Raw genomic sequence first — 26,910 nt, forward strand, 5'->3', positions numbered from 1 at the left:
AAGGGAGACACTGGACAGTGTAAGACATGACAAAATAATTTATAAATTATCAAAGGTTCATGAGGAAGGGGTGGTGGGGAGAGAGGGTGGAAATGAGGAGCAGATACCAAGGGTTCAAGTTAAAAGAAAATGTTTTCAAAATGATGATGGCTACAAATGTACAAATGTGCTTGACACAATGGATGGATGGATGGATGGTGAAAAGAGTTGTATGAGCCCCCAATAAAATGATTTTTTTAATTAAAGCTGGTTCTAACACACTCAAAGTTTATTCTTTCTGTATAGTAATTGGGGTTTTAGAGATTTGGGTATGTACCATAAACAGACACCACTTTGGAAAATAAAACTTCATTTGTCTTGAATATTTGAAATGAACAGCCAGCATGTGCTAGATGCTCTGCCCTGCTGGTAATTCACAAATTTGAGCAGTGGCAATAATTTTAGCCAAAGAGCAAAATTCACAGGACTTTTTATTATCTTCTCAACAGCTCACCCTAAATGCCTAGTAACTCACTTTAAACACTAACCAGCTTAGTATAATGTCCTCCTTTGAATGAGGATTCTACTTAATGAATTATACACCCTGCTATATAGAGATGCAATAAGCACTGCTACTAAATATAGAAACACTTTTATAGTCTATTGAAATATTACCTAATGACAGATGACAGACTGTGAAAAATAATTTACCCTTGGTATTTAAAATGTCAGAGAAGCAATCAAAAATCAGAGTGTGCAGAGGAGACTATGTCAATGATTGATGAGGCTTTTGAATTCGGTGAAAGGATTTGGGAAGTCCAAAATGTCATAACATTAGAAAGGATTACAGGACAAAAATCAAATAAATGTCCTGGTGTAGATATCATTCACAACACTAACAAGAGACTAGGTAAGCATTAGAATCGGTCAGCAGTTTTATCTTTACTTATGCCATTCTGAAATGGAGGTTTTCATTCTTGGACAATGTTTTTCCGTGAGGGGGAAAAATGAATAAAATACTCTTGAACATAGAGGAACAAATCATCTATTGTGATGTCAGTTGCTCTGAAATCTTAAATAAACACAGCGGGACAGTGTTCAGACACCAGTCTATCATCTGATCAGGTTATAATTGAGACCATGGCACATGAGGGAGGTAAACTATAGATCAGCTTCCATCTGGACACTAGTTAAATGTAAGAGCGCTGCATGCCTTCCTGAGGCATACCTGGATGTTGAGGAGGGGAATGCAGCTATACATAAAAACAGAATACAAGCGCTTACATTTATGTTTGTTGTTTTTGTTTCATTGTGTTTTTAAATTTGGGCTACAAATGGGAATAGAATTCTCCTTTGGACCTATGATTTATTGTAATTCTATTCAACGATTTTTGTCAATACTTATTTTGATGTAATTTCAAACTTTGAGGAAAGTTGTAAAAACAGTACAAAGAACTCTAATAAGTCCCTTACCAATCACCAATTGGTTAACAAATTATCCCATCGACTTTTTATTATTCTCCCCCTCTTTCTATGCTCACCTAGAAAAAGATCCCATTTGAAAATACATTGTATGCATGACTCTTTATCCCTAAATACGTCAGTGTGTAGCTCCTAAGAACAAGAACCTTCTCTGACATAGCCAAGTGCAATTAGAAGGATCAAGAACCTTCACATTGAGAGAATGCTATTAGCGAATGCACCGTTCATGCCCTACGTGTGCTTATTGTCTCAGTAACGTCCTTTCTAAGCTACTCATGACCCCCTTAGTCTAGGATCCAACATTCATTGGTTTGGTGTTTACAGTTTCCTTTCCTCTACAGCAGTTCTGAACCCTTTGTTTGTTCAAACAACATTCAGGCATTCTGCCAGAGTCCTATAGTTACAAAGACTTACACATGGGCACCGGACCAGAGTCAAGGTGAGGAAAAAGACATATACACAAATGTGGAGCACATCATGAAATGCCGGGACATCAGGATTATAAATCGAATTCTTGCCATTTTTAATCAGCTCAAAATCTTTGCTTTCCAAGCCCTTTTATTTCTCTCTGATCTAGAACTAGGAAAATGTTTGTAGTAGAATCATCACTAGAAACGATATTTACAGAGTAACTTTTAATTCACGAAATTGCTCAAAATAATATTGACCCTTACAACCAAAAAAAAGTCAACTCATAGCAACCCTACAAGAGAGGGTGGATTGTCCTTTTGGATATCTGAGACTTTAAAATCTTTACCAGAGCATACAGGCTCCTCTGTCTCCTCCACAGTATACAGGCTCATCGGTCTCCCTCAAAGCAATAGACTGGAACCACCGATCTTAAAGTTAGCAGTTCAGTGCACAGCCCACTATGGCACCATATGTAAGAAATGATGTAAAACATTACACAACACACATACAAGTTTGGTTACTTGTTTATGGAAAAGGAATGATTGTGTTAATGGAAACTGAGTCACCTCAATCATGGATTTTCAGGAAGAGAAAAAGTGCCTTGGTGACACCCCTTTTCTGTCGCTTGACAGGCTATGTTCAAATCCAGGTGGATGCTACAGCAGTCGGGTGCTGTAAGACTCTGCCTTAATTACCTCATCTGTAAAATGGGAATAGCAATACCTAACTATAGATCTGTAACAAGTTCAACATAATGTGAGAAGGTACTTTATAGTGAAATACTATATACACTACATACATTTGTGTGTGGATGTAGTTTTGTATATGCATGTGCTTGTGAGGAGGAGAAGAATAAAAGTGAGAGCAAGCTTAAACATGCATACGATGTGTGGGTTTTTCTTTTCTGACAGTCCTCGATCTCACCACACTAGAGTTTGAAATCTGAACTCCTCAGTTGGTTTGAGAGAGGAGCTCTCAAATCTCTCTCGTCCAGGGGCTCCACTCAGACAGCCTTCCACTTGGTCCACAGAGTAGAGAAGTTCTATGCTGCACGTCATGTGGCCCTTCCAGTGAGCATAGACCGACGGTTCCAGGAGGGCCTTCCTGTCCGACCTCTAGAGCCAGCACTGCCTGTTCCATGAGCATGCTCAGTCACCATTCGTGGAAGGAAAGATGCCAGTCAGGGCCTTCCTGCCCCAAAGACTATGGCAACATCTCTGGCCTTTCTTCAGTCAATTTGTACTCATACACCACTGTGATCATTGACCGGAACCGTGGTCAAGCCTATGATGGTGAATTTTACTTGGAAAGGAAGAGAAGGAAGCATGGGAGACAGATGAGAGGATAAAGAAGGGGAAGAAATTAGTTAGGCAATCAGACAGCTGGTTAATCCCTGGAGTTTGAATCCAGAAATATATAGAAATGTTGTTAGAATTACTTAAATGACTTAAGTGTGATTATTATTAACACATTAATTATTTAAATTATTTCTCCTTTTTTTAACGTTTCATTAAGAACTCTTTTCTTCGGAGATCATTTCACTTCTAAAATGATTTTCATTGTTGCTGTTTTGTCGTCTGCCTCCCTACTTTCTGTTTTTCTCCTTGCTGATCACAAACACCTAGAACAGTACCTGAAAATAGTAGATACTTAACAAATACTTGTATTCCTTTAATGGGTCACATAGTTCTATACATTACTTTAGCCACATGGCTCTGACTAATGAACTTTGTCCTGCAGTTAATAAAATAAAATTTAGCCCAGCTAAAACTCCAGTGATCATCTAGAGCCCTGAATGAAAGGGTTTTTTTAAATAGATTTACAACAAATTGGAACCCATTGACTTCCAAATTTCCCTCCTAAAACCCTAAGTCGACCCTAAATATAGCATTAAATCAAAAGCTTCTAGACAAGTCCACATGATCCAGAGTAGAACTGTGCCTCCCGGGGTTTCCTGGGCTGGGACTTTCTGGAAGGAGATCCCACAGCTTTCTTGTGTGGCCCCTCCGGGTAGCTTCAAGACACAGCTTCGCCACAGCCCGTGGTTAACTGTGCGCCTCCCCCACGCCCCTCCAAAGTGCTCCCCAAAGCCGAAAGGTCATGACTGATTAAGAGAAGAACATGGTTAAGTGTCCAGCAGATTTTAACCTATTCTCTTTACTAAAATGAAGGATTGGGAATCAAAATAATTACAAAAAGAAAATAATACAAGATTATGACAACAAAACCAGCCAACCCACCCCAAAAAACCTCAAAGACCAACTGAAAGACGGTCTGAAGCACTAGAAGTGAATGAAGAGAAAGAGAGCTGGCATGGAATGCTGACGGTAAGTACACAGAACACACTCAACCAGAATCAGAAGTCGAAAAATGATGGCAATCAGGGGTATTTTCAGGCAAAGTTTTTCTGGGCGCTAATTGCTCAGTATAGGAACTTCCAAAATCAGGATCATTTGTCAGTGATCTGCTTCTTCTCTGGAAGAAATCCCTCTTGGTATCTCCTTTATAAAAATCCTGCAACCACTGAGCCTTGTGTCAGCTCACAGGCAAGTATAATACTTCCCATTCCCGCAGCAGCAACATTCCAGATTCCCCCCACCCCACCCCAACAAAGGCTAAATCCATCCTCTGGAGATTAATAGGATCCCTGGCCCTAACAGTATTGGTTGGAGATTTTTTTCCCCCCCTGAACTCTCAAGAAAAAGGACCTGACAGTAGCCCAGCGTTTTATTAACATCAAATGTGACCACTACTGCTGACACTGGTTTTGAACATGTCTGTGCAGAGTTGATGGCCTCAGATGGAAAAGGAGAAGAACTGACCCAGAACGGCATGTGGCCATTTCTACACAGAGAGGAGAAATTCAGAAAGGGGGAAAATGATTTTTGATTTGCATGGTGCAGATGGCAGCAGTCTAAAGCAGGCAGCCATCAGCATGAAGGCGCTTTGGCAAGAAGACACTGGCGGGGGTGGGGAGAGCATCAACACAGGGCCTCTAGCAGGAGGCAGTAAGCCCGTGTCTTCGAGTAAATATCAGTGAATGGAAGCAGGAGCCCAGATCCTGTCTGGGGTTCACAAGCAGAATTAAAGTCCTGGAAAGAAGTAGAAATAAAAGAGGGACAAAAATTGGGTGGAGTACTAGACAGCAGCCCACACTCACCCAGATCCTAGGAGCTTAATTAGCAATTACTGTGACTTGGTACCAAATTCCCTAATAGTTAAACTAAAGGCTCTTAAGCATCCTGACTCATGAGTAGGGTCAGCTGTAAAGTGTCAGCTCATGACTGACTACATCCCTGAATTCCCTGAGGAGTTTAGTCTTAAAAATACAAACTCCTGGTCCCCACCTTAATATGCAAAGTATCTAGTGTTGGTGTAAGTCTCTCATCTTAATGTCTTTAGATAATCCCACTGTAAAATCACTTGTAGAACCCACTGTTCTAGTAGCGCAAAGATAATCACTTCTGGGATTGGAATAAACATTGCAATGCAAATAATATTTTTTCTAGGCAGAAAAAAAGTCTAAACTGGTAAATATTAAAAGGAAAATGCGTTATCTTCAGAGTTAGCTTTTTTCTGGGTCTGGCTCTAGCAAGTTTCAATCCTTACCCTTATCTGTGAATTTCTTGAGCACCCTTATTTGTAAAGGTGACATAAGTTTCTGTACCTGCTTCATTTCCATAGCTGCTAACACCCCCCAGCTTGATCTAAGGTCAGGTTCTTCCTCCCTACCACCAGTGACTCCTCTCTTGTTGAGTCTTGATCAGAGTCCCAGACCTGTTCTTCCCGCTTCCTCTTTTCAAATGGAATGAGAAACCCACGCCTTCATTTATCTTACCATTCTCTATCTCCCAGCAGTCTCCCTCAACCAATTCTGTATCCTCAGAGTGGTGGATAATGCTATACTAGCTGCTCACAAAGGATAATGTAAAATCCATTTCTAGCACAAGGGAAAGGTTATGAGTTGTTTTCACATCTACATCTTCTTTCATGCAGGGAAAAAAAATCACAATTTTTTAACCTGAAGGCCACACTTGGAAACCGAAAAAAAAATCACAACAGCCCAGGAATTCAAAGTTTGGAATCAATCATAGTCAATTTAATGTGGTTGTCACTTTAAATAGCTACCAATTTGAGTTACAAAACAGAGAAAGGGAAGGCCAAAGCATGTAAGGGTAATCTTTAATACTTCATGGAACACAGTGCTTCACATGCAAAATATAACCTATGAGAATCCTTAACATGCAGGCTCATGAAAAATCATGAATTCATGAATAATCAAGATTAATATTTTGATTTGGGGAGAGTAAACTAACAGTGACATAATAGAGGTAATCTACCAGTAAAACCAAACCCACTGTAACCGAGTCGATATGACCCTTAGTGACCCTATGTTGAGTGTCCAAGGCTGGAAGACACCAGAGAGCAGAGACCTCATCTTTCTCACTCAGAGCAGTGGATGGAGTTGAACTGCCTACTTTCTGGGTAGCAATGTGACAGTTAACCCTCATCACCACCCACTTAAGCAGCATTAAGATGATGCCGAAAATTCTACTCACTAAATTAATTTAAATGAACTATGATAGAAATGCTGTCGAAAGGGCTTAAATTGACTGACGAGCTGAAGTGCAGGCTAGGAAGAATGACAATTTTTGAGCACTGAGCTTAGAATGCTGGATTCCAATACTACCTTGTTCATTAATTATCAAAGGACCAACAGTAAACAGCGTGTTATTAAAATTAGTCATTGACCCACACTATAGAAGATAACATAAAGGACTGGGGTCTTCTAAAAATACAACATGTATGCACATCAAAAGACTTCACTAAAAAAAGAAAACACACAGATTGGGGAAAATATTTAAGAATGATACATCAGATAGAGGGCTGATTTCCAAAGTCTACAGAAAACCAGACATCTTAATAAGAAAAATACAAATAACTCAATCCAAAAATAAGCACAAGCCATGAATCAACATTTACTAGAAATGGAATCCACAGGGACAGTAATCATATGAAGAAATGTTCAAGTTCATTAGCAATAAGAGAAATATAAATTGAAACAACGAAATACCACTTTGTGTGGATATTCATAGCAATTTTTAAAAAAACAGAAAACAATAAATGCTGGAGAGGATGTGGAGAGACTGGAACACTCATACATTGCTGGTGGGACTACAGAATTGCATAACCACTACGGAAAATAGTATGGTTCTTCCTTACACAAATGCAAACACAATTACCTTATGATCCTGCAATCCTTCTACTTAGTATATAACCTGAAGAAATAAGGAACACTAACACGAACAAACATAGGTACGCCTATTTTTACTGCAGCAATTTCCATAATAGAAAAAAGATGGAACCATTAAATACCCCTGCAACAGAGGAATGGATAAACAAATTCTGGTACATTCATACAATGGAATATTATACATCAGTAAAAAATGCTAACTCTGTTAAACACTGAAAAACATGAACAAAACTAGAGAATGTTACACTTAGCAGAGTTAGTCATCTTTAATAACAAAGTTAGTCCAATATTTAATGACACCATTATTATAAGGAAAAATAAAGAACAAGAAAGGTGGTTTTCACACAAAAGGATAAGACCTTAAAGACTGCAAGAAGGCCAGGGATGGGGAGGGACAGAAAAATATGGAGGGAGGGTGGGTGTTTCAGAAAGTGGGAGGGGGAAAAAAGAACCTCATTTCAGGGGGGGGGGGTTTAATGGGATATTATTACTAATTAGATTGATGAGACAAGACTGTGCAACTACACAGAATGTATTTTTCCTTAAAAACCAAGATAAAAAAATAAAGTTAAAAACTAAAAAAGAAAAGTCAGCGAGTATGTTGCAAAGAGCCATGGAAACGTATAAATAATATAATGACTCCAAAAACTAGAACCATAGGCAGGAAGTAATCTGGTTAAGAAGGGAAGTAATCAAATAAAAAGGAAAAGACAGAGGAAGGAAGGGGAAGGCCATGTGTTCACTTGGACTAACATCTAAAACGCAATAATGACAAAAAACAGTCTTCGAAAAAAACAAATGTGGCCAATCACTATGAATTTGCTCCACGAGGGAGCAAAATAGAAAAAGTAAGATAAAATAAATTTGCTAGATTAAATGTAGGCAGAATAACATCTCTTCTGCATTGGATAAAAAAGCCAAATTGCCATTATTCTTTGTAATAAAAGCAGCCTGGGGATCACTGAGCAATACAGCAGACACTAGCACCAGCGCCTCACAATGCAAACCCGCCTTCCCCATAAACTAATGATGCGGGCCTAGGCAAGCAGCCCCAGCTAGCTCTGTTTCCATTCACTCTCCTCTGCTGTGTTTCCTCCATGCTAAGCATTTTGCAGATATTAAAGGGAAGTCAAACTGTCTCTTAAGAAAAGAGCAATGGAATGATTTTTAAGGAGTTTTAAAATCTGCTTATGTGAGTGAACTAAGTAATCGGAGTTTTAGTGAAATGGCTCTTGCCACTGAGCGTTGAAAGTGTTGAAAGGAGTCAAACTAAAGCAAGCTGGGAGTCAGGATCAGAAGAAGGTTAACAAAGACTTTTCATTGATATATTACATTTTCAACAGCTTCTTCAAAAAAATATGTTTACAAATCCCTTTGCTCATATTACTTCAAAGGGATACCGGGACACGTTGGAAAACATGAGGAGCTTCTTACAAGGTTAAACAGATTTTTATCATATGATCCATCAATCACACTCCGAAATATTCACAGAGCTAATTTAAAAACATGCCTACATAAAACCCTTCAAGCAAATATTGATAATAGATTCATTTATAATCACAAAAAAAACCTGTGGCACCCCAGATATCCTTTAATAGGTGAATAAATAAACCTGCACATACAATGAAATACTTTTGGGGGATAAAAAAGCAATGGGTTATCAAGCCACACAAAGACATGGATAAATCTTAAATGCACACTGCTAAGTGAAAGAAACCAGTGTAAAAAAGGTTGTATGATTCCCACTTAAATAAATAAAAATACGAGTAAATAAGTAAATGAGAGAGAAACGACAAATTCTTTGAGCAGAAAAATCCAAATAGTTTATCTACTCTGTTCTCAAAGACACACACACACACACACACACACACACACACACACACACACACGGAGTTGATTCTGATTCATAGTGACCTTGTAGGACTGCCCTGTTGGTTCCCAAGACTAAAACTCTTTATGGGAGTAGAAAGTCTCATCTGTCTCTCATAGAGTGGTTGGTGGTTTTGAACTGCTGACTTTGAGGTTAACAGCCTAATCAGTAACACACTATGCTACCAGGGTTAAGGAGATGAAGCACAAATCCCCACTAATTAAACCTGGGCTGCACACAGTAATTCCCTTCTGAAAAGGGCAGGAGTTTACCATGGAAATCCCTGTAAAACACGCTCTCAATGAGGGGAGCATGCTACGTGGAACAGTACTTGAGAAACTTCATAGAGAACCAGAGCAAGTACTAAACACACTACTCCAATTCAAGCTGAGAGGGTCTGGCTCTGTTCTATGCCTTACACCAGTACTATATAGAGTTCCATTATAAATTACATCCTACTCAGAGGTGAAATAATATCTATTTTTAATAATGAATGGGTCAATTATCAAATTTCAGTAACAAAAACACTATTCATGGAATTCCCTGATTCCTATCCATCTGAATTCATTATAAAATGGTAAGTGGCTATTGTATCAAGTGCTTCTCCAGGATGCTGAAGACATTCTCATTTGCTGTACAATTATATGATGGGCACTACTCCGAGAAACTTCCCGAGGTGCTCAGTCTCAGACCTAAGCAAGCATCCCGGGTCCCTCAGATTTACTGCTAAATAAAAATTCCGGACATGTACACTCCAAACTTCAACTTGTACACAACACATGAACAACAACAAAAGCTCCATCCTAGCAAAAGATGATAGAATCTATGGTACTTTCTAGAGAGCTATGCGTTCACGGTGTTTCAGAATTCTTGAACTCCAGAAAATACTGTGAAGAATATGTCATCCCTCCTTTCTTGGAGCAGTAACCCCACAAGGATAAAGGTGTGACCCGGACTTAAAGGGGTTAAGGTTTTGGAGAAGGAAAACCCTACTCTGACAGAAAACTATTAGTTTTCATGAATTTATCATTTCACGTCATGTCTTTTCTCATTGTTCTGAGAGAAAACTACTTAACTAAGGCAGTCTACGATGACATCTTGTGCAACAATTAGCAAAGTAACTGAACCTCATAAACGCACCAAAAGGAGAGCCCTCGTTTGTTTGCTCTCGTCCGACTGTGGGACCTCTTGTTGCCATGCCATCTACCTTGTAGCTCTTGAGTATCTATGACAATTAACATGCCCAAACCTGCTTCAGACGTAATAGTAACATGGACATCGTTATAACCTCAGCTTATTTTAAATCATCTCATATGACAGCAAGGAGCGCTACAGATTTTATCACTCTTCTCTCTTAACTGCCCCTCGACATTCTTCTCTCGCTCCCAGAATACTGCCAATTCCTATCCTAAGTCACAGGAGAAGGTGGCAACCTTTCCACAGAAAAGACAGCAGAGACTTGCTATTTCCTGCTCCAGCCGAGTTACCGTGTCATTTACCATGCTACAGTTTCCCAGGAAATACTAAATGCTATGCTTAATTGAAGCTAAAAATGGTATTTAAAGATAATGTCTAGGAAAGGTTTACATTTTTTTTAGACAACTAAGATTAGAAGATAATTTTGGTATGCAAAAGACATTACGCACCAAATAAAGCACTAAGTTAACACGAAACGCCTCCAGCAGGGATAACATTACTCAAAACTGTTTCTTTGCGGTCTTTTTCCAGCATCTTCCGGTCCTCCTTAAAGTACTGTTCGACATGGCCTCCGAGACTGCTGGAGCACCGACAGGAGGTGGAGTGGACAACAACAGGCAGACTGCACTCCAGAGCCTTCGTTTTTAAACAACGAGTCAGGAAAGAGAAACAACTGGTTCTAAGTCAACCAGAGAAACCAGTGACAGAAGTGTTGACACGGCTTGCCACGGTTCTCACCCACTGCTATTGAGCTGAGCCCAGCTCATACCAACTCTATACAGGCGTTCCGAAGCTGTAAATCTTGACAGCAGCAGGCAGCCTCATCTTTCTCCTACAGACTGGCTGGTGGGCTTGACCTCTGACCTTGTGGTTAACAGTCCAATGGCTACCCTTCAGCCCACTGGGACTCCTAATTTAGTGAGTCCACAAGAAAAGAAATGTGCTACTCTGATCGTATTTGCTGGCCTTTGATTTCAAATCATTTCCGATGGTAGGTGGAGTATTAATAACACACAAACAAGTTCTCTACTCTCTACTACAACTCTTCACAGGTTAAAATAGTGAGAGGAATAGATAGTCTCCAAACCTAATCCACTACTGTTCAAACTAACCTCCCCATTAATGACAAATATAGATCATAAAGTTGCAAAATTACCTTCCTGTTTCCACAAAGAAGGCTCCTAAACATTCCAATTTCTCTTAAACCGGTTGAAACGCCGTTTCTCCATACACTCCTCTCCAAAAACTGGTTTCACTTGCTTGCACAGTGTTTTTCTGTTCAGCAAGTTAATTAATTCTTGCATTCCCATACATGATAGCACAAGAGAGTTTAAATATAATTTTTGAAAAGATGAAATACAAGCAAGCCAAGATGACTCGCAGTTCGGCTACTCATTACAAACAAAGCTTTCCATGAATATTACCAGTAAGTTGCTGGCTTTGTGCTCAGAGCATCTACATTTCAAGAGTTACAAAAGGACAGTATTCAGAGGAGACCAGCTATGAATTTAACACATAATCATGTTGGATTTGTGCCAGCATCTGTTCAACCGGAAAATGGGATATTGTTTTATTTTACAGAAATTTAAATTTGAGATTATATATTTTTAATCTTGGGAACAACTTATTAATACTTTTTCTAATTATCTGGTTTTACTACCTCTTTTCTTTAAAAATGTGGTATTCATATAAGTCCAAAACCTGATTTAGAGTGGTCTCCCAAATTATAAGCACTTATTTAAAAAATGTTCTTCCCCTAATATAAATTCTATAGCACATTGCCTGATGTTCTGTTTGCTTGCTTGTTTTTGTTTGTGTGTGTGTTTGTTTGTTTTTAACTAGGTGTATTGGCATACACTTCCCATATCATACAATTTAATCATTCAATCGTATGAAGAATTTTATAATTATCACCACCATCAATTTTAGAACATGTTCTTCTCGTAGTCATGTAAACTGCTCATGGGTGATACCCTTACTCCCTTCTTCCTGTAGCCTTACCTCTCATCTCCAAGAATATACTTTATTTGATCATTTTACCCCTTGAGTGGGGCCTGCTCCTGTAAAGATTTCAGCCTCGGAAACTCACTGGGGCAATTTGACTCCCATAGGCGGCCACAAACTACGGCCTGCAGGCCACATTCGGCCCGCTGAGGACTTTTACCCGGCCTGCTGGGTGTTTTTGCCCAGTTTGGTTTTTTACTTCAAAATAAGATATGTGCAGTTTGCATAGGAATTTGTTCATAGTTTTTTTTAAAACTATAGTCCGGCCCTCCAATGGGTCCGAGGGACAGTGAACTAGCCCCCTGTTTAAAAAGTTTGAGGACCCCTGGAGAGGGTGACTGGGTCACATGCCACTGGAGGGCACACGGCAACAGTTCTAATACGATCAAGAAGTGAATCCTTTGCCATTCCTCTCAGTGTCCATCACGCTTTGCAAGCTTTTATAGGCAAACCATCCACATCCAGAGAGGTCCGTATTCTGATTCCACCATCTGTGTTCACAAAAAGGCAGCTAGCAGAGAAGTACAGTAAGTGGATAGGTGAACTCAACTCCGCTGGAAGTGTTGGGTTCACTTCTGAGAGAAACGTTTAACAAAATCTGTCGCATACATGGGTTGAAGCCACACAGTCTGTTTGCATGAGAGATTCGGGTATCCCCAAGGGAGATGATCATGAGAAACAGAGCCAAGCAAACAGGCTCTCCCATTAACAGACTGCCAGTCGCCACCCTCTCCTTTTAAGGCAGAAGTGATTGATTCTGAGTCCCACATAGATTCTGTCACCCCCTTAGTCTTCCAACTGAGCTCTAAAGAAATAGGAAAATTCCAGAAAGCAGGGAAAGAGTGATTACTCACTAAATCCTATTGAAGACAGAGAAGCCCCAAAAGAAAAAAGAATTCTGGCTTTGCTATCTTTTTTATTTGTTTATTTATTTATTTATTTCTATGCAATACCGTGAAGGTCACGCAGTCCACCTAGTTCACACAGCATAGCTTGGTTACTTACAGGTGGTGTGCATGGGTACATTCCATGGCCGGTCCCTGTCAATATCGGGAATAGTAAGCTCTTTAAGGGGGGCAATCCCCAGTAAGGCACCGAGACTTCAGTAGATGACCTGCCTCACTGACAGGGGGCTTTCAGAGTAGTGGACTCCCACTATGAACACATGGGCGTCACCTCTCCAGTCACAGCAAGGCCTCCCAAACATGGTCGTGTGTGACTTTAAGAAGAAAGGAAGATCCCACAATGCCTACCAAGGGTAAGAACCACAAAAATACATTTTGCCTTGAGATAATCTTACTGACAAGAATATTTTTTTTAGTTTACCCACAATGCTAGTACTCTTATTACATGCTTTTGACCAAGTAAATGTCATGGATGTAAGTCCCACTCTACTATCTTCAGGATTATAATAAAATTAAATCATTCAAAAATAAGATCTTGATCCTAATTTTCCATATTCTTTAACCCTCGCCTTCATATCAAAAGTAGCATTTACACCTCTACTGTCCCCTCTTTCCAATGATGTTCTCCATTGTTTAAATATGTATTTACTATACCGAGTATATTAGCAGTACACTGAAGAAGTCCCGAGACGTCTTCAATGTCCTCTTTGTCGGGATGATCTGCATAGGAGCATCTGTTAGAAATATTGTGGAAGTTTTTTTCTGCATCCCTGTAACTAAGAAGAGAACAAAATTAGCGCCTGGGAATTTTTTTAAGCATCTATGAATGCACACATATAAATACACACAAGCACACGTAATCCACACTGTCAGTGTAATCCCAGTCTAAAATAGCAAATGCGTTAAGTCATAATTTCTAGTGTAGCCCATAATTATTACTATTGGCAATGCAGACCTGGAACTGGAAGCAATAGTTAATAATAATAATAATAAAAATCATGTGCAAGGAAAACAAATGAAGAGAACCAAAGCAGACATTATTAACTAATATAACCCTACTTGAATGTTTTATGCCTGATGATAATATGTTTCTAAAAGGATGCTGCCTAGAAAGAGAAATTAACAGCTACATGGGCATTCAAGATGTCGAAAGCAAACTCTGTCATGGACTATCAGCTACATAAAATGATATGAATTAACAAATAAAATATTTTAGTGTCTGATGGAAATATATTTGAATCATATTCTTACCATTTTCTGTGAGACCCTGGAGAAATAACCTAGTCTCCGTTAGTGTAACATATCTCTCTCATAAAATAGATAGCGCCTAGCTTTCTCATAAGGACTGAGTCACATAATGCTACATAGCTGAATGTTGACCGTGACCTTTCCAGACCAGAGCTAAAGCACCCGGGCGGAAGACAACGGGGACCAAGTCCCTCACTGTTCTTGAAAAGTAGCCAAGAGGACCTGGCATCCCTTTGACACTTGCTGTCCAGTTGATTCCCCACCTTGGGAACCCCGTTTGGGTCAGAGTAGAAGTGTCCTCCATACGACTTTCCATAGCTAATTGTTTGAAAGTAGATGGCCGATCTTTCTTCTGAAGTACTTCTCGATGGATTCGAACCGCCCTCCACCAGGTTAGCAGCTTGAACATGTTAACCGTTTGTACCATTCAGACTCCTCTCAGAGCGAAGCCAAACCAACCAACAAAACAAACCCCACTCACTGCCGCTGAGTTGGTTCCAACTCATAGCAAGTCTGTAGAGGGTTTCCAGGACTGCACGGCTTCCCGGGAGCAGGGAGCCTCACTTGCTCCCACACACTGGCTGGTGGGTGAGCAGCAGCATGGCTCCTTCTTCAGCACTAGAGTGGACTAAATAGCTCCTCCCACCGTCATCACACCACTAGTGCAGAGAAGCAGAGGAATAGAAAACAATACCAAAAGGAAAAGCTTGAAAGAGTGAATTTGGCCTAGGAAGAGCGTCCTGCTTTACCTTTGCCCCGTCCCTGTGAGAAAAGAACAAGGTGGTAGACAAGGGTCCACCAATGGCAGAGACTGGAAGGATCGATACCTCGTTCCCCAGAGAACTGAGGCAGTGGGTTGTGTGGTCCTCTGTGTGCCTACTTGAGCAGAAAAAGGAAGCTAGAGAGAGAATTACTAACATGGTAAGGAAATGTGAACAACCTCCAATCACTCCACTTGGGAAGACACAAATAAGAGTTTCCAGACGGTCAAGGCGATGCCACTAAGAAGGGGGCATGATTGGTGCCATCCAGCAGCTTTACCAGTCACGAGGGGGTAGACTGAGGACCAGCAAGATGGCAAGTGCAGCACGGGGGCATCTGACATAGGCAAGGTACAGCTCAGACAGGCACCGCCGTGAGGGCTGTTTCAACCAGCAGTTATTGAAAAGAAGTGTCTGCCATTTTCTACTCCATTTCTGGCGGCTACCACACTCCAAGGAGCAAGGGCCCCAGAAAGAGGAACTCTGGAGACGAATGAAAAATTAGATCTTCTTCACGTTGCATACCAAGTTTCTCTTGCCAAGACTTCATCGAGAGAGAGAGAGAGAGAGAGAGAGAAGGCCATGAGTGACAGACGGAGCTTGAGATTGAAGATTTCAATCAGCCCAGAGTGGATTTGATAATCCCTGAAAGGACTTGGGAAACAGAGCAATCTGTTCATGCAGGTATCAAAGGGGATTTATATGAGCATGTTTGAAGTGAAAAGAAAACGATGTCATGTGTAGACACCTTACTGAGCTGAGACTCCAATAATCCAGTTAGACAAAAGGTGGTTACTACAGTTCCCAGGATACAGAAATAATTCAACAACAAAACAATAAAGAGAGCACATGTTAGGCCCAGACAAATACAGGGTTTAGTCAAGTTCTGTCATTCTAATCACGGCAACCGTGGGCAATTTTTTTCCACTCAGTATCAATTTTCCCACCTATAAAATGTGCTTAATACAATGATCCTAGAAAATGGATGATTAAGATGAAATGATGACAGATATGAAGTCGCCAGCTTATTTCCACAAACACAGTAAACAATCAATAGATTTTATTTTCATTCAATAAGATATATATTTATTCTTTGTGATAATATTTAAAAAGTGAAACTTCTTTTAGATGAAGTAATTTATAGCCACATGTCTTGGCCAAAGTACATCTTAAAGTTTATTTCCCAGAATAATCAGGCTTGACTTACTATTAATTTCACTTTGAGATAGTTTATTGTGCCAGCCTGGCTGATAAACACATGTGGGATTAACTGAAGGGCAGAGAAATAAATGGCTTGGTGAGCCTTGCCTTTCTTGTCTCTTGCTCTGTGATCATCGGACCAGTGTGCGGCTGCCTTGCTTGCTCTGTGCCTCAATTTAAAGGCTACACTACCTGTGGGACACCTAGCCTGTGGACTGTGTCGCTGTATGTTGAGGTCCCTTTAAGACATCTCTGGAGCTGGGGACTGGCGGTTGGTGACCTGCCTAGTGATTGGCTGCTGTGCTGACATAGCCTACCTCTCTCTACAAATAGAGGAAGATCTGGCAGCAGACTAGACTTGAAGGACTGCTAGTCTCTCAACTTTCTCTCACGGATGTTGAGTTGCACTGAGCCATTTGTAGTGCTTTATAATTTAACTGTTTACTTCTTGTATTATATATTTATCTGTATGTGACTTAATAGTTCATTTCTTGTTATATATCTAATTATCTTCATAAATAAATATATTAAATTATCAGCAATTTGGTTTTCTCTCTCTAGAGAACCCTGTCTAATACACACTTCTAATTTTCTATTGAAATCAGTATGGCTTAAACTTACTGCAAGTGTCAAAAAGAACAAGAAAAACAGAAGGTTGACTGTATGAAGCAAATCTTTGGCACCACTATGATAATAGGAGTAATCTCATTTCATTTTAGATGACTATAAGAAATGGATTTTCTTCCTCGCACCTTCCCCTTACCCTCCTGGTATGGCTACTCTCAACATTGGTCCTGAGGGGTTTATCCATTCTGGATTCCCTGTGTTTCCAGCTCTTTTCTGTACCCATGTGCATGCTCTGGTCTAGCCAGATTTGTAAGGTAGAATTGGGGCCAGGATAGTGGGAAGGAGGGGTGAGAAAGGGGTAACTGATCATAATGATCCACCTGTAAGTCCCTGCCAGGGAGATGGACAACAGAAAAGTGGGTGAAGGGAGACATCGGTCAGTGTAAGACATGAAAAATTAATAATAATTTATCAAGGGTTCATGAGGGAGGGAGGGTGGGGAAGGAGAAGAAAACATGAGCTGATATCAAGGGCTCAAGTAGAAAGAAAATGTTTCGAAAATGATGATGGCAACAAATGTACAAGTGTGCTTGACACAATGGATGTATATACGTGTAAGAGTTGTATGAGCCCCCAATAAAATGATTTTGAAAAGAAAGAAAGAAATCAGCTTCTGTTCCTGTACAGAGTTATATCTCGGAAACCCACAGGAGTAGTTCGATGCTGTCCTACAAAGTGGCTATGAGTCAGAATCAATTCAATGGCAATGAGTTTTGGGGTTTATAGGAAATTATGTCCCAGACTAATGTGAGATTGGTCAGAGTCCCGCCCATAATATTAACACAATGAGGATTATTCTAGCAAAAATGTAGAGTATGATGGAATGATTATGAATGCATGTTTCTTTATAGAGTAAGTCCCAGGCAATGGGCATCTGACTTAAAGATAACTCCTATTCACCCTTTAATCTTATGTAAGTTTACCCTCATTTTGAAAGAAGTGTGCTAACCCCTACTCACAAGAAATTTTTCATCACGCTCACCTTCATTTGCTGCATGTATGGCTCTTCAATCCTTTTTTAAGGGCTCAAGCCTTCTCTTACACTAAAATACACTTAAATATAAACAAATAATGAATAAAATAAAATAAAGCTAAATAAAAGCCATACACACCTGTGCCAATGTATCTACACACTTGACTTAAAGACACACTTAGGATTGAAACTCGTCCATAACCTGGGGACTGCCTTGCTTCGAATTTCAAAATACATCATGAATGAACACCGCAACTCAAAAAGATACATTTTCCGACGATAGTTTTAAAAAGCATATGCTATCTATAAATTTTTTTTTTTACTGAACTACAAAAGAACTCATTGCCTTAAGTTTTGTCTATGCAGCCATTAAAATTGCGTACATCAATAGGAGTCATATGGCATAAACATGACTGAGAAGAGTTGGATGAGGCATTGTTGAGAAGACAAGAGATGTGGGCTTAATTTTTTTCAGATCAAAAGGAACACTCTGGAATAAAGCTGTCGAGATAACACGGATTCGTCCTCGTGGCGTCGTGGTTCTGCACTGGGCTGCTAACCACAACGTCAGCAGTCTGAAACCACCAAACGCTCAGCGGGAGAAAGATGAGGTTTGCCACTCCTGCAGTGAACCCATGGGAACACTCCGACCCTGGTCTATAGGGTCACTATGAGTCGGCATCTATTCAATGGCAGTGAGGCAGTGACAACCGATTCCCCAAACTGCCCAAGGAGGCCAGGGAAAGAATACAGCATGAAGGGTAAAGGGGAAAATAATCCACAGAACTAAATGTGAGTCAGATTAACTAAAATTTTCCCATTGATGACCATTAGGTACCAGGAACTGTAGGTGTTCACTACTTATATCACAATAGGATTATTATCACTAATATTCCACTGAAATTTCACTCCAGCCCACCACTGTTCTAATTTTTTAATCATTTTATTAGGGGTTCATACAACTCATCACAATCCATACGTATATCAATTGTGTAAAACGCATTTGTACATTCATTGTCCTCATCATTCTCAAAACATTTCCTCTCCACTTAAGCCCCCGGCATTAGGTCCTCATTTTTCCCCTCCCTCCCCGCTGCCCCCACCCTCATGAGCCCTTGATAATTTATAAATTATTTTGTCATATCTTGCCCTTTCCGACGTCTCCCTTCACCCACTTATCTGTTGTCCATCCCCCAGGGAGGAGGTCACATGTAGATCCTTGTAATCAGTTCCCTCTTTCCAACCCACTGTCCCTCTACCCTCCCAGTATCGCCACTCACACCACTGGTCCTGAAGGGATCATCCACCCTGGATTCCCTGGATTTCCAATTCCTATCTGTACCAGTGTACATCCTCTGGTCTAGCCAGACTTGCAAGGTCGAATTCGTATCATGATAGTGGGAGTGGGGAGGAAGCATTTAGGAACTAGAGGAAAGTTGTATTTTTTATCATTGCTACATCACACCCTGACTGGCTCGTCTCCTCCCCAGGACCCCTCTGCAAGGGGATCTCCAGTGGCCTGCTAACGGGCTTTGAGTCTCCACTCCACACTCCCCCCATCATTCACTATGGTAAGATTTTTTGTTCTGATGATGCCTTATACCTGATCCCTTCGACAGCTCGTGATCGCATAGGCTGGTGTGCTTCTTCCATGTGGGCTTTGTTGCTTCTGAGCTTGATGGCCGCTTGTTTACCCTCAAGCTTTTATGAACCCCAGACGCTATATCTTTTGATAGCCTGGCACCATCAGCTTTCTTCACCACATTTGCTTATTCACCCGCTTTTTTGCAATGATAGCATTGAGACTCAGAAATTAGTAACCTACCTACCTCACTCACTCCCTGTGGGTTTCTGAGACTTTATCTCTTTATGTGCGTAGAGAGGCTCTTCTTTCTCCCATGAAGCAGCTAATGTTTCAAATTGCTGACCTTGTGGTGAGCAGCCCAAACCATAACCCATGATACCAGAACTTGAGTAGTCTAGAGTCTCCTATGTACAAAGCACAGTCTGTCAGGCTGGCGGCATGCTGCACAACTACTGAGAGACCCTTAGCACAGAGGAAAGGCACAAGGTAATGGCAAGATTGACAGCTGAAAGATGTGATTATAAACCAGGTTTTCCTCAATCATGACTTCATTTTAATTCACAAGGTAAACGCTACCCACCTCCTACTTACCCCTTCTGCTTTTCATGATACCTTCTACCCCACACAACCCAGAAAGCTAGTCCATTCCCTACAAGCTTGCGTAAACCCCACCCCTGCCCCAAAAAGCCAGCAAACCCAGTCCCAGCGAGTCAATTCTGACTCACGGTAACCGTGCATAAATTTCCTGGGCACCGTCTTTACCGGCACTGACAGCCTTCTCTTTCTCCCAAGGAGAGGCTGATGGGCCCGAACTGCCAGCCTCAGGGTTAGCAGTCAGACATTTACCCATCCGCACCTTAGTAACTGATATAAAGATGCACACACTCAATGATCCCCTTTTTCTCCTAGGGGTCGTGCTCTGTGAACAAGAAGCTCTTCACGGGAGCATGCAGTGTAGAAAAGAGATAGTAACCAAAATTTACCACAAAGTCAGTCGGTTACACAGTGACAGAATAGCAAGCATAAATGAAAAACGATGCAAAGAAATCGGTATTGCTTATGCGACAAATAAATGGGTTCTGGATACTACAATTATCCACTTTAGGACTGTAACAAAACCTGAAAGCTATTTCAACCCCTGAGTTTACATCTCCATCCTAGAATTATTCTTCTACCTACCACGATCCTAAAAAAATCTGTGTACATAGAGTAAAATATATCCATCTACTCATCACCCCACATCACCACCTCCCAAAAATGTAGTAGCTCCTCTGTGTCGGGTACTAATCATGGCACAGGAAAGTAGAAGTGAACAAAATACACAAGCAAACAAGAAAATAAACAAGCAAACTCCAGCTAATGGTAAGGATCATGAAAGGAACGATTATAGGAAAATATAATAGAAAAGAGACTAGGGTTCTCAACTGGAGTGGGGTGGATGGCTACTTTTGATTGGAACATCTGGGAAGATCTACCTGAAGAAAGGCCATTTGATCAGAAACCTAAAATAAATAAGTAAATAAATAAATCATGCAAGCAACTGAGACAGGGAATTCCAGGAAAATGAAACAGGATCTGTAAAAGTTTTGAGACTAAGCAAATATTAATATAATTGGGAAACCAACATAACTCCTAATTAGCTGAAATGGAATCAAAAGAGGGTGGAGGGCCAGAGAGGAAGAGGAGGAAATCAGAGCTAGGCAGACGCTGGGTCTCAGAAAGAGTTCTTATTTCATTCAGCCAAATAAGCCAATGAATGATTTAAAGCAGGGGTCTAGGTGTGATTCCTGCACCAGCAGCAGCAGCATCAGTACTGCACCTCCTTGAAGGACCTACAGGTTCAGAAACTATGGATGGGACCCAGAAATTAGTGTTTTAACAATCTGACCACGTGATTCTGACACCCAAGAATGTTTGAGAAACACTGATGTAAAGTTTTAAAGAAGCAAATAAAAAAGTAGCATGCTCTAAGTTTTTATTCACTTGACTGATAACAACAGACACAGAAAAAAGTGCTTCCAAATCTTTGGGTGAAAGATGATTGGGGTAGTGGAGGTGACGAGATGACAAGTTATCACATTGCATGAATAAATTACTTCAGTACTCATTTCCCCAACTTGAATTGCACTGGCTCTATGAATAAATGATTGAGTAAAAAAATAAATGAAGGAATCAAATAAATATCTAAAGACAAAATTGCTACAATCGCAGGAGACGATTTTACTCCCTAGCAAGAGTCTAGTCTGCCTCCCAGTTCTTCCATCTGAATGATCTTTTGAAGAGCTGCTCGCTGACCCCGACCTGAAGCCTTGGAAGACTGACAGAGCCTCCGACGAGCTGTAGGGGAAGGACACAGGCAGCCGGCAGGAGCCCAGCTACACAGTCCTGAAGCTCTACGGAATCAAGCAGATACACGGTCAAAGTGTTGACAAAGAGGAAGGGGAGGATAGAAAGATCGGTGGTTGGAGGTTGAATTCGGAAATTAAAAACAGAATGGCTCGTTGATAATCTCTTTTATCTATTCTGCTTCATCTCTGCACACTCTAGTGGTAGACCAGTGGTAGAATCCCTCCATTCCATGCAGGAGACCCACATTCCATGCCTGGCTACTGTCCCTTGTGCCCAGCAGCCGCAGAAGAGGTTCGCATGTTGCTGGGATGCTGAGCAGGTTTCAGTAGAGTTTACAGACTAACAAAGACTAGAAAGAAAGGCCTGGTGATCTATTCAGAAAATCAGCCAGTGAAAGTATTATGGGTCATAATGGTCCCATCCCCCATAGATCACTGGGTGACATGGTGCACGGGGTCCCGTGAATGAGTCAAGATCAACTCCACAACAGTTAACTACACCCAAGGCATCCTAAACGCCAAATCACTTCCAGACCAGCCCAACTTCAGCAATTCGAAAAAAGCAAGACTCCTTCGGTACTAACACCTCTCCTCAAACATGGACTTACTTACTCTCAATGGCTCAAAAGCCCTTTAAGAGAGCTTCCTTTTTCATAGTTAGAGATAAAATAGTTCAGCTGTATTTTCTTAAGAGAAATAACACACAGACGTGAATGCATTTTAGTCAGTGTTACTGATGTTGGACGCTTTCCCTTGGGGGCAAGAGAAATAGCAAGTGCAAAGTGGGAGCCTAAAAGGCAAGAGGAATTGGACAGGAAAGCTCTGAGAGAAAAATGAAAAAAGTGGGGAAACAAAGTCAAAATGCAACATGTGACAATGTTGCTGGCAAGAAGTCCTTTTTCTCTTCATCAGCATAGGGACAAATAAAGACCGTGAGCGAAGGTACTGGGAGGCCACAGAAACCAGGCAGCATCCAAGCAAAGATGCACTCACAGGCCCATTTGGAAGGAGGGAGACACCCCCTCTTTATGCTGGAGTCACAGTCCCTGTCTGCCCTCTCTCTGCTCTGTCTGCAGTGAACAAAGGATCCCCACAGGCTATGTCACCATAGCCAGAGTGCAGAGAGGAGCTGATCCGTTATTTAGATACAGGAGAATGGAAAAAATGTCTTTCTTACGAATGAAGAAAAAAAAAGACATTTCTGCTGATTATGGTAATATAGCTTGGCTACCTATTTTGATCACACTTATAAACATTCCACCCCCATCTGCCTTGGGGCATAGCCTAGTTCACAAATGAAAATATTTCACCATTATCACTTAAAACAGGGGATGGGTTTGCATGTGACTCCTCGTATTGTCATTAAAAAGTTAGTAATCACAATAATAGAGATAAAAACAATTAGGTACATCATTCTTACCACGAGCCAGAAACTATTCTAAGGGTTTCATCAGGGTTGTTGATTTAATCCAAACACTGTAATTTGAAAACAGCAAACCCAATGAGAGTGATTAAGGTTTAGTTTTGAATACGTGAGAGGAGATACTTTTAAATTTTATCTCCATTAAGGTAGGCCACTTAAAATCACTAGTGGTCTCAAACCAAAAGCCATCTCATAAGTTTAAATACTTTGTTTGTCCTAATACTGCACCCTTCCGAATTTATATGACAAAGTTTCAGAGCAATTGCCTTTGAAGTGACAATTAAAATAATCATCAAGCACTTAAGTATGTGGCATTGTACTAGGTGGTGAGATTGTTTTTCCATTAAATTTTCTTCCTGTTTGCTCTGAGGGAAAAAAAAACCACACTGTACCCGAATCACCAACAATATATTCTGGATGATCCCCATAACAACTACTTTCAGCCATGCATTCTCAATGATCCTGGGTGACATTTCAAGAAGTACCAGGGTTTGAAAAACGATGCCTCAAAAGTTCTCAAAATAATACAAAGATAAATCCCTGGAGTGCAGAGAGAATAGGAGCAAGGGGAATTGAAAATATACCGCATTTCTAGCATCATCGCATCTCATTTGAAACGCTAGGTGGCAGGAGGAGATACACCTGTGCTGTCCATTGCTGTGGATTCCAACTCACGGCAACCCCTGTGGGTCAGAGCAGGGCTGTGCTCCACGGAGCTGACAGTGACTGTCGGTCTCCAGGTCTTTCTTCTGAGGTGGCTTCAAACGTCCTGGAGCATGAACGTTGTACCACCTGGGGTCTCCTAAAACAAATTCAGGCTGTTCTCTTTGCCAATTGCCTTCTGCCATCGACAGCTTTGATCTTCCTTATTTGAATTGCAGTAGTGCCCTCAAAACAATGCTTATGGAGTTTTATGTTTACCAATGTCTTCCTCTGAAAGTACCTCATTGAATCATGATTCCTGATTTAATTGTGAGCATCATCACCTTTTAAAGGATAAAGTTACTCATGAAACAGTGCTGGTGAGCCCTTGAATTCCTATGTGTTGTCCTCAGTCTGTTAACGTTACACTCTATGATAGCTGATGATTTTGAGATATGGGGTTAAGGGGTTAAAAAAGAAAGAAATAGGTAGCAAGGCACCCCAATTAAGCCACATGGCTCTCATTGAACGGTGCTAAGTTTGCAGTGACTTTCTGTAAAAGTCACCTAAGAATTCTAAAAGCTACCCTGTTTCCCCGAAAGTAAGGCATCCCCCCGAAAATAAGCCCCCCGGAAGCTAACATTACTGTGGACTCTGGACTACAGTGGCGTGCACCACCGCACAGCTCACTGGTGGCCACAGCGCAGCCGGAGCAGACAGGAAGTGCGAGGTCTCTTTTAATAAGACAATAAACAATAAATGTGTACCGTATTCTTCTTCATGGAAAAATAAGACATCCCCTGAAAATAAGACCTAGCGCATCTTTGGAAGCAAAGATGCTTCCAGGCAACCCCATGAGCTATGAGAATATAAACAAACAAGCACACAAGACCAGTTGCCGTTGATTCCAACAAATATATGAAAGCATGGCCGCGCTGAACAAACGCCCACCTGGACGCCAGAAAACTACACACCCAACAGCTATGTTTGAGCAATTACCTTAATCTGCCCCCAATAATGACCAAAATCCATTTTTACTTACCCAATAACATGATGCTCATAATACTGCAACGTCCTCTTGAGAGTTTGCTGTATCGTCTGAGGCTGCAGGAAATAATAACAATAATAAATACATGATCAGCAAATCCGTGCCAGTCCCATTCTGAATATCGCAGGCAGAAACATAGCTCCTGATGTATCTCAGAAGCATTTTCGCTTCACAATATTAACCCATTTTGCATCTTGCCACATATTTCCCCCACAGGAACTAATATGAAGCAGTCAGCAATTACCTAGAATTTCCCAGTTTCAAGTATGATTGTATTTTCCAACTACTGTCTTCCTAATTGTGTTGTGCCAGCTATTTAGCTCAACAAAATATGCACTGGATGCCAACAAAGAGCCTAGTTCTTGGGCTGAGTGTGAGAGACGGGGGGGGGTGCCTGGGGAAAGTATGGGTCCCACTTCTTCCTTGCCTCTGTATGTAATGTGCGTGTGGTAATGACCAACAGACACAAGATGGTACATCCTAATACTTTCTTTTGGGCTTTAACTAGACTTCCAAGGATGATCTGGAAATAGTTGAAAATCGTTTACCTTCACTTAAGAGATATGCTGAACTAGATGATCTTTTCTTCTATATCTGAAGTGACTACTGCAGAGGCTGAAGCAAAGGGGAAGCAAGCGGTCCAGGTTTCCCATGGCACCTCAAAGTCAACCTGACTTCACCCTTGCCCCCAAGGAATGTCAAGCTAAGGTTCGGAGGCTCCACAAGGGCCACAAGGACTGTGGGGGCAAGAAACAGGGGTGATGGTAAGCAGCCAAGCAGATTCAGGCTGAATTTATGACAACCCGAGAAAGCATCTCAGATCAAGATTTAAGGGTATTAGTCTTGACCTGGCTAGCAGGTGTGAACAGGAGTTTCCAGTGTAGAGAACCATGAAAGCGGCATAGACATCCCAGAACATACATCTTACTAATAAGACATGATAAGAAGAAGCATGTACTTGAATTGCAGTGCTGGCGAAGAATACTGAAAGTACCATAGACTGCCCAAAGAACACACAAATCTATGTTGGAAGAAGTACAGCCAGAAGGCTCTTTCGAGGCAAGGATGGCAAAACTTCATCTCAAGTACTTAGGACTTGTCAGAAGAGACCTGAACCTGGAGCGGGCATCATGCCTGGTAAAGGAGAGGGCAGCGAAAAAGAGAAAGGCCCCCGAGGCGATGGACTGATATCGCGGCTGCCACAATGGGTTCAAATAAGTAACAATTGTGAGGGTGGTACAGGACTGGGCAGGGTGTCGTTCATTCTGTCGTACACTTAGTCACTGTGAGCTGGAACCAACTGGGTGGCACCTAACACCAACAAGAGCCGAAGGACAAAATGCTCATTGGCAAGAGACCAAACTTTAAGTCATATTATCAATCAATAGAAAAAACAAAATTAAAAGATTATGTAAACATGGCTCCACTATTGCTAGGGAGGAATTCTGGGGGATCTAATGACTCTAGCCAGACCCTGGAGAGTCTTGAGGGCACAGTAGGTCCAAATTGGGATGCTCACCACACAGTCAGCCATTTGAAACCACCAGGTTACAGGAAAAAGAGGAGGCTTTCTACTCCTCTAATGACTTTCAGTCTCCCAAACCCATGAGGGCAATTCCCTCCTGTCCTATAGGTTCACTGTGAGTCAGAATTAACTCGAGGGCAGTGAACCAGACCCTTCGAAGTGAGCCAGCTTGATAATTTTATGAGCAGTCACTGATTAGCCACAGGACCCTAGATAGTCCTATAGCTTCCAAAGTGATAATATACCAAAAGAGCTTAGTAGAATGCTGGTACCTGAGACCCCGTTAATAAATATCTGTTTACTTCCCATCCTTAACACGCCAAAGTGATTTCCTTCATGTACAGAATTTAAGAGAGCACAGAGCTGGATTTAACTCATTCTCTATTCAGGTCTATCCAAACACCTTTCATGTTCATGTCCTTGTGAAA

General features: G+C 41.1%; 1 protein-coding gene across 1 annotated transcript in view; it reads right to left on the minus strand.

Annotated features, from left to right (window-relative positions):
• The window catches only part of GUCY1A2 (guanylate cyclase 1 soluble subunit alpha 2), a 288,640-nt gene extending 263,204 nt beyond the window's left edge, over positions 1-25,436 (minus strand). The window contains exons 1-3 of the mRNA XM_030887687.2: positions 25,374-25,436; positions 24,952-25,013; positions 13,757-13,878 (exon numbers count right to left, since the gene is read on the minus strand). Of these exons, the coding sequence (XP_030743547.1) occupies positions 13,757-13,878; positions 24,952-25,013; positions 25,374-25,436 (247 nt within the window). The remainder of the gene's footprint in view (positions 1-13,756; positions 13,879-24,951; positions 25,014-25,373) is intronic.
• Positions 25,437-26,910: the final 1,474 nt, after the last annotated feature.

This window comes from Echinops telfairi, unplaced genomic scaffold (assembly GCF_000313985.2).
Source record: "Echinops telfairi isolate 266 unplaced genomic scaffold, ASM31398v2 ScPeMD7_7421;HRSCAF=8459, whole genome shotgun sequence".
Classification (NCBI taxonomy): Eukaryota; Metazoa; Chordata; class Mammalia; order Afrosoricida; family Tenrecidae; genus Echinops; species Echinops telfairi.